The sequence below is a fragment of the Sinocyclocheilus anshuiensis genome, unplaced genomic scaffold, assembly GCF_001515605.1.
Source record: "Sinocyclocheilus anshuiensis isolate Anshui unplaced genomic scaffold, SAMN03320099.WGS_v1.1 scaffold1704, whole genome shotgun sequence".
NCBI classification, from domain to species: domain Eukaryota; kingdom Metazoa; phylum Chordata; class Actinopteri; order Cypriniformes; family Cyprinidae; genus Sinocyclocheilus; species Sinocyclocheilus anshuiensis.
In genome coordinates, this window is record NW_015555820.1 from 292,126 (window position 1) to 300,479 (window position 8,354).

General features: G+C 36.2%; 1 protein-coding gene across 1 annotated transcript; it reads right to left on the minus strand.

The window, feature by feature from the left end:
* Window positions 1-300: 300 nt before the first annotated feature.
* LOC107675310 (C-C chemokine receptor type 9-like) lies at window positions 301-4,993 on the minus strand. Its single transcript, XM_016469610.1, has 6 exons — window positions 4,912-4,993; window positions 4,769-4,825; window positions 3,877-4,231; window positions 3,452-3,492; window positions 423-1,539; window positions 301-340 (listed from the first exon to the last, which is right to left on the minus strand). The coding sequence occupies exons 3-5, from the start codon at window positions 3,899-3,901 to the stop codon at window positions 496-498; spliced, it is 1,110 nt and encodes a 369-aa protein (XP_016325096.1). The 5' UTR covers window positions 3,902-4,231; window positions 4,769-4,825; window positions 4,912-4,993; the 3' UTR covers window positions 301-340; window positions 423-495.
* Between the last annotated feature and the right edge of the window lie 3,361 nt (window positions 4,994-8,354).

Here is an 8,354-nt window from a genome sequence, read left to right on the forward strand (position 1 = left end):
CATAACTGTAATTTTATGAAAAGAAAATCTGAACTCATGTCATTTTTACTTTATTTTACAATACAAAATTAAATCCATTACACTTAACATATTCTCAAAATCTATTTACACTTTACAATATTTTTGCAACATGTTTACTAGAAAAGTATGAAAATCATAATAGTACCTACAGCATACATTACACTGCTTTAACTGGAATCATCCTTCCCAAAATGGTGGTTAAATGTTTAAAAATCTTCACAATCTCCCATCATGTACTGCCAGAGAACTATACATGAATAATACTATCATAAAGCACATTTCAAAGGCCTTGCCCAAAAATGTTTGCAGTTATGAGGACCTATAACTCTAAAAATGACACACTCTGAAGATGTAGACAACGTTTTTTAAAAGGTTGTCAATACTGTAGGCTGGTCAAGGACCTATAACTCTAAAAATGACACTCTGAAGATGTAGACAACGTTTTTTAAAAGGTTGTCAATACTGTAGGCTGGTCTATAAAGAAAAAACAGGGGTGGTGTCGGTGTCAGACATAACAGAGGGCCTCTTGGGAACTTGTTGCAGTTTGCTGTTGTCGACCAGTCCCAGGCCACAGGACATGCGCTGAAGCAGGCTGAAAAGATCCTTCCGAAAGCGAACACCAATAAATACGTAAAGGATGGGATTCAGACAACAGTGTGTGTAGGCAAGACACTTCACTATTTGCCCAGCCATATCTAAGCTTTGCATGACTTCACAGTTCGTTATTGTGGCATTGTTGGCTTGGCCTGCTTCTATAATCAGATATCCATTGAATGGCAACTGTGAGAGAATAAAAGCGGCCACAACTGCAAAGATGACCCTTAGAGCCTTGTGTTTTTCAAAGCTTCGAGCCTGCATGAGTTTACGAATAATGACGGAGTAACACAACACAATGACAAGCAATGGAAGTAGGAAGCCGACACAGATCTGTAAAGCTAACACCAAGACTTTGGTACGATTGATGTCTGTGATTGAGTACACCATGACACAGGAAGTGCTCTGGGAGTCAATGTTTTTTACTTTAGCGAAGAGAAATTCTGGTAGAGCTAAGAGGCAAGAGGCAAGCCACACAAAAACACAAGTTATCTTACTATACAGCATTCGTTTGTTTTTGTAGTTGTGTGCTTCGGTTACATGAACAATAGCAATGTAGCGGTCCACACTAATGCAGGTGAGTAAGAGCATGCTAGCGAAGAAGTTGATCTTGTAGACCGCAGAAACTCCTTTGCAAATGGCCTGGTTGAACACCCAGCCCTGAGCAGCATTTGTTGCCCAGAAGGGCAATGTGCCTAGGAACAGAAGATCAGCCACTGCCAGGTTCAGCAGGTACACATCAGTCATGGTCTTGAGGCGGTTACGCACAGTTGTGAAGATACAGACAACAAGTAAGTTGCCCAAAGCCCCCACAACAAAGATGATCCAGTAGAGAGGGGGCTCGAAGGTCTTACTGAACTGTCGCACCAACTCTTTGTTACATAATCCACCCAGGTCCGATTCATAGTCATCAGTATCAGTTGTCTGAAATGGAAAAAATTTAGATATGTTCAGGCACTTCGAATTCTGTGCAATGACCATTTCAGTTGATTTATACATTTACTTCTTGAAAACCAAATGTACCAATCATCTAAAGGAATATTATTTCTTGCGTGGAGCACAAAAGGAGAAGTTTTGAGGAACATGCTGGCCTATTTTCCATGTAATGAAAGCGATTGGGGATTTGGACTGTCAAGCTCCAATATGACTAAGAACCAGAAAAAAATATCCTAAAATGTTCATATGACATTTGCACTATATTCTGTACATTTTTTGTGCAAGTCTTCTCAAGATTAAAACTTCTCACATCACAGCTGGTCACCTTCCATTGACATTACAATGTTATTGCCATCAAAACTGATGTGTCACGTCTAAAGTCGCCATACTTACAGTTATATGGCTTCATAAGATGAAGTTACAAACATAGGTTTGGGGGGGAGCCTAATCATTCAGTCTTGTCAATCATCGCTATGAGCGCATGTATGCGGCAGTCATTGCACCATCCCAGCAACAATTCTTCCGGCATCCCTCCACCTCCCCTTCTCTTCCTCTATTTCCTTTATTTTTCCTTCACATCATACAATCATGGGGTTGGGGTGGGGGGTTCCTAACTCGGAGCTCAAACCAAGCCTCGGGTTCGAGGACAGCAAGCCAAGTTTGTTTACCATTATCTAGGAGGACTGAAAGGGGCAGGTGAACTTGTGAAACTTGCAATATTGCGCATGAGTCATGTGGACCACTTGACACTTTATATTTTTTTTCATCATTTTGGCGCTTGGCAGCCCTCTGTAATTTTCATTCTATGGTAAAGAGTGGCCTGTACATTCTTCAAAATATCTTCTTTCATGTTCAACAGATGAAAAAAGTCATATGTGTTTGGGAAAACATGAGGTTGAGTAAATAATTTTTGGGTTAAATATTCCTTTAAATTCTCTTATTAGCATTTCATTTAAATTCTGCATACTATGGCAGTTTGATGATTTAATTTCACTGAAATTAGATTCTCACTTGTCAAAATGCTGACTATGAAATTTAGAAGTTTGTTTCCCACTGTCTTTTCAGACAATCTTATACTCAACTGACAACCATTTCCTGTCTGCAGTAGTACAACAGTCTCTCGCCATTTTGGAGCTGTAATTCAGTTGATCAGTGAAGTGTGACTCTGTGTGACATCACGCCCCAGTATGCTCTGACAATCTAAATTTATGAAACGCTCCACAGCTTAGCTCAGTTGCAGGTGTCTCTAGTGGAGAAACCACACAAGTACACCGCATACACATCCTCTTTCAACCTTTTCTAAAACGTGCACAAACAGATAGAGCGTCAGCCCCTCCCCCAAGGGGTCTTCATACTTAGACCCCCTTTGGAGCATGTCAAACGCTAAATGCTGTTCCATATTGACATACATACATGACAAAGGATATGTGACGCACACAGTGGAAAATCTTTTCATTGTGTTGTTTTAAAAAAAAAAAATCTGAAATGTGGAAACAGTCAAATATTTCTGTATGATCTTAATCCAAGAGGTGCATGAGATGTGAAGATAAAGATAAGTATAGTTTTACTTGACTGACAATACATTTTCAGAAAAAGACATCTGATGTCCAAACAAGCATACAGCACTAACAGAAACAGAACTTAATGACTGCTTACTGATAAGATTTGCTGTGGGCAGCATTTTAATGTTGAACAATTGTGTTATGACAAAAAGCATGATGACATATTTCAGAACTTTTAAGTTAAAGGTGTTACTAATGCAAAATGTGACTACATAGACAGTATACTATATGTCATTCAGCTTTAACTCAGATTTATAATATGCAAAACAGAAGACTTTTAAACCAGAATTTTGGACTCCACAAAATATAATATCATATATAAATATAATAATACTCACCAAGTCTGTCAAATCTGTGAAATTAAAAGCATCACTTTCATCTATTAAGAGACCAAACGTGTAATTAGTGCAAAATATCATATGGAAGAGTGCAGCAACATGAAACAGTGATGAACAGTCAATTCAAAGCCTTTCAGAAAAATTTTAATATTCTTGTTGGAAGCCCGAAATCATTCAGGTAAACACAGATTGAGTGCTTTTTGTTACTTAAATTATTCAATTCATTTAAATAATGTGATTCATTCAATCAACTCACAGTGAACTTAGAGGACTAAAGCAGTTAACAGTTAATAAAATGTCTCACATAATGGCCTTACATGACTAATATACCTATCAATTTATAACTCCAGTCTTTTAAAAGGTTGTTTATTGTTTACACAGTCATATTAAATGTAATACAATTTTTCATGATTTGTGATACTTACAGTCTGAGGTTGTAAAGACATCCATGTTCTGTCTCACAGGAGTCACAACAGATAACCAAGAGTATAACAACAGTTCAGTGATGAATAAGCTTCCCCCATTGACTTTAACTAGTTATAAGAAGCAAACAAAGTCACGTGTCTGAGAATAGTAAAGTCAGCCCCTGCATTTGACAGTTCTGCATCTACGATGTACAAAAAAAAAAATCAATTTTGGGTGGAGTCTGTACATATCCATTGCCTTCTGCTCCAAACTGTTTCCGTCCTCTCTAATATGACTGAAGCTGCTTTGTGGAGATGTGGGTTGTTATGACTCAAAAGATGAAACCCTCTGGCTTGCTGCTGCTTTCACCATGCACTGTGAGAAAAAGTTCATAGAAGTGTTTAATGAACATTAAAATGAAGGTGCCAACTTGCATGACATTTCTGAATTTAATTAATCAACATAATTATTCAAATATGTTTTGACTGAAATAAAATTATTACCGATTCAGATTAAGTGATTTTAAGATTATTTATAAGAAGTATATTTCTACTGTTTTGAGTTAGTCAACATTTATGTGGAGCAAAATGCTTGTTTTATACTGTTGACAACATCGCATGAACGTGTGAGATAAATAAATAAACACTCACAAATAAAATACAAGACCTTGGTACATTAAACACAACAAGGGTAACAGCTGGATAAACAAAAGGGTAAATTATCATTTAAACAGAGGAACAAGCCCATCTTTATATCACAAAAAAATACATTACTAAATTTAAGAACAAAATCATTGACAACCATGTAAATAAAACTGACAATGTAACCATATTTGATTGGAAAAGAGCAAATGGGACCGAATCACGAACTTATTTTTTGTAGGTCTGTTTGAACTCAAAAATGTAAACTCACCTGTAATGCTTGTATATTCAATATAATTTAACATAGGAATGCTGGGACTTGCAGGATCTTAAGAGAAGGAAGAGAAAACAACAGAATCAAAAATAACATGAAAGAAATAAACAAAAATGTTAGATGAGGAGGGTGTGACTAACTTTTTTTACTATCATGAAATACCAGAATTGTGTGTTTTGATTGAACGTTCTTTAGAACTAAACATATCTCCAAGCATTGAATACCCATTTACTGTCACATCTAACAGTCTAAAATAAAAAGCTGTGACATGGAACTGTCCAATGGTGGTCATGTTGTCGCATTATATTGGGAAACTCTGAGTTTTCGGTTTCAGAACAGCTGAATTGAGTTAGTTCAATCAGCTCTGGTTTTTCCAAAGAAATTTGGAAAAACCCAATTAGGCTTTCAGGCCCTCTAGGCCGTTTACTTCCACTTTCTCTCTTTCTTCTCTGAACTTTGAGGTTTTCTTAGTTCCTTTTACATGTTAACCCCTCACAAATAGCTGGCTTAATCCTGTAATGGGACACAGCACTTCTGAAGCAAAAACTTGATGAAAGATCTTTACTCAACTCTTGTTTAAATTGGGCAAACTGATTTCACAAATGAGTCACTGGTATATGTTGATGAGCACTGCAGATCTGTTGTAAGAATATTGCAACATTGTTAGTTATGATCTTAAAATCATAAAATGACTTTTGTTTGGTGTAATTTAATGTTGTCAGGTTAATTCAGTCATATACATTTTTTTTTTTTTACTTTTACAAGTTAATTTAGATGTTTCTACATGAAGTACATTTTTGGTTAACATAAAATTTTTACGACATGCAAATTAAATTTGTCAGAACAATGTCCTTAGTTAACAGGTGTACAAATGTCGTCTTGGGCTGTCACTTTTCTTGAGAAACAGATATAGTGCAAAGTCTTCTTGGTGTGAAAGTCGTACATCTGAAAACATCCTCCATGTCATACACAAGGGGGTTTCAGTACCAAAACCTGATTTGACAGTTTCACTAATCAGGTACCAAGTGATGTTTTTTTTCTGCAAAGGAACTTGAGATGGTACTATGAAGATGAGGTGTCGTGCCCAAAGGTTTGTCGTTTTTCTTTCTCAGTTTAGACCACAATAACACAGAACGAAACGGACGTCTCCAGGACCAGGCAGTGCAGAGTCTGGGAAAGTGTTCTCACAGGATGTAACACATACAGTGCTAATAGCAGTGTGTAAGACAAAAGGAATCACCTGTGATCAACCGTGAGAATAAACACCCTGAGAAAATGTAAAAAAAAAAAAAAAATTTAAAGATATATTTTCTCTGGTCCAACAACATTCACTCACTTCTGAAACTGATTTGTAGTCGTTACACCACATTTTATTCTGTACCTAACTTGAAAGCCCAGTCGAATTGCATGCTTCCAATGACTCATCTAATTACTAGACCTGGTATAAGAACACAGATCAGTTTGGCACAGGGCATAACCACAAACTGACTAAGGCAAAACAACAACGGCCTCCAACAACTGTTTTAAGACCTGAGCTATGAAAATACTAAATATCCTGCTCCTACTAATCTCCTTTGTATAAGTGCAGCATTTGAAATACCACCTACTCTAAACCTGACCGATAATGTTAACAAAAGCAAACTTTATATTAAAATTATTTTGCTAAAGCAGCCATGCCTTTTTAGATGGCTTTTACAAGTCTTTGATCTCTTTTATCATGGCTCATTTTTCACAGGAATTGTACCTGAGCGCTTCACATCACAAGTACAGCTGTAAATTACATGTACCAGGTAAGTTGCCAAGCAAGTTTACTACATCAGAAAAGCCATAGACCTACATATGGAGCTGGTTATGTGATGAAAATATTAAGATGTATTAGTTTACAAATCAAGCACTATGATAAAAGTGTTTTGGGTAATATATTGTGCAAGGAACCACATAAAAACAAGTCTTGCAGCATGGCCATCACTTGTCTGCCCTTGTAATCATAATTTGTGTGAACAAGAATAAAAGTTGTTGGTGTTTTACTACCACTAGTGTTCATTTCAGCAGGAAACTGCAGTGAACTGTATGTACAGGTATGTTTTTGGAGTTTTGGAAAAATGTAGGTAGATGTATGTTTTTCCAATGAGCCTATGTTGTTTTTTACTAGATTTGCCATTTGAGAGCTTTGTAATTAGTTGAATAAATACCAATGTTTTAAAAGTGCACTTTTAATAACATGTTTGTTTCGCTGACTTTTTAAATAATCATTACAACAGCCTCTCTGCTGCCCCCTTCAGAACTTCATGTAATGTAACTGAGGGTTGTACAACAACTTGATGTACACTGATGTTTTTTTATATAGTTTATATATATGGTTAAGTTTTTATAGTAATTTTATCCCTTAACCGTTCATTGTACAATTACTGTAACACATGGCTTATTTCTTTAGCAGACCAGCTATAGTAGTGGCTAAAGTTATATTTAAACATGTCAACCTTTAGCAAAGTACTGCTTGGTAACCAACAACAGAATTTAGCTTCACAAGTTAGAGGAAAGATAAATACATTAAAATCCACTGCTGGCCAAACAACTAAATAAAGTAACTGAAATTCTACACTACCACACTATACATCAAAACACTTTCTAACCGCATTAGTCATGAAAGCATCCCTAATCACAAGACCTTGCTGTGAAGCCACCGTATCTACAACTAAAACTGAGATGTTTTTGGCGACTTAAAATTCCCCTGGAGTTCTAGGGGGCTTTTGGTGCAGTACAGGGAACTCTACTGCACAAAAGCAATAATAATGGTCAGTTTTCTTGACACATTAGAAATAACCGTAGATTTTTAGTTGTAAAATTGAGTAGCACAGCAGTAATAAACCACTTCCTGTTTCTTGTTTGTGTTCTGTGCTGAGATTTGTTTCTCAAATTGATGTAATGCTGATAAGGCATATGCTTGGATGTTTTTACTTGGCAATGAGTAATACGATTAGCATGTTAAGTTTGAAACAAACATAAGGTAAAACTGTTTACATAGCTTTCTCAGATATGCATGTCTCTCATTTCTAAGTTTCAATCTTCACAAGAACCCAACTAATATAACAGTATCTCGTTGCATGCAAGACATAGTATCTCGTATCATGTATCTCGTGTATCTGGTATAAGGATTTAACATTGTCTGCTGCTCAATATACAGCATTAAATTAGGCAAAATAAAGTTTATTTCTACACCAGAAACACAAACTATCGATAATGCTTATATGAATATATCTTAAAATATACACCCGCTTATCATTTGTCATAAACATCCTTTATTGTTATGAAAATACCATGAGCTGCATAAAAACATGTACAGAAAATATATTGTCATAATCATGTGTATTTGCTTTCATATTTCACGTGTAGAAAAAAATCTCTCTTATTTTTATTTTTTTTCACAGGGAAAGGCAGGAGATATGATCACATGATTGACAGATCTGAACGCGCTCTCAGAGATTGGCTGCATCCGAAATGGCATACTTCCCTACTATATAGTAGGGGAAAAGCAGTAGGCGAGCGAATAAGTATGTCTGAATCCTTAGTATATGTCCGAATC

Excerpts from the sequence above, each read along its gene's own strand:
- LOC107675310 (XM_016469610.1), bottom strand. The coding sequence starts at position 3,901 with ATGGATGTCTTTACAACCTCAGACT. Across the intron at positions 3,493-3,876 it reads TGTCTTTACAACCTCAGACT|ATGAAAGTGATGCTTTTAAT; the intron begins GTAAGTATCACA and ends GTCTCTTAATAG. Across the intron at positions 1,540-3,451 it reads TCACAGATTTGACAGACTTG|ACAACTGATACTGATGACTA; the intron begins GTGAGTATTATT and ends TTTCCATTTCAG.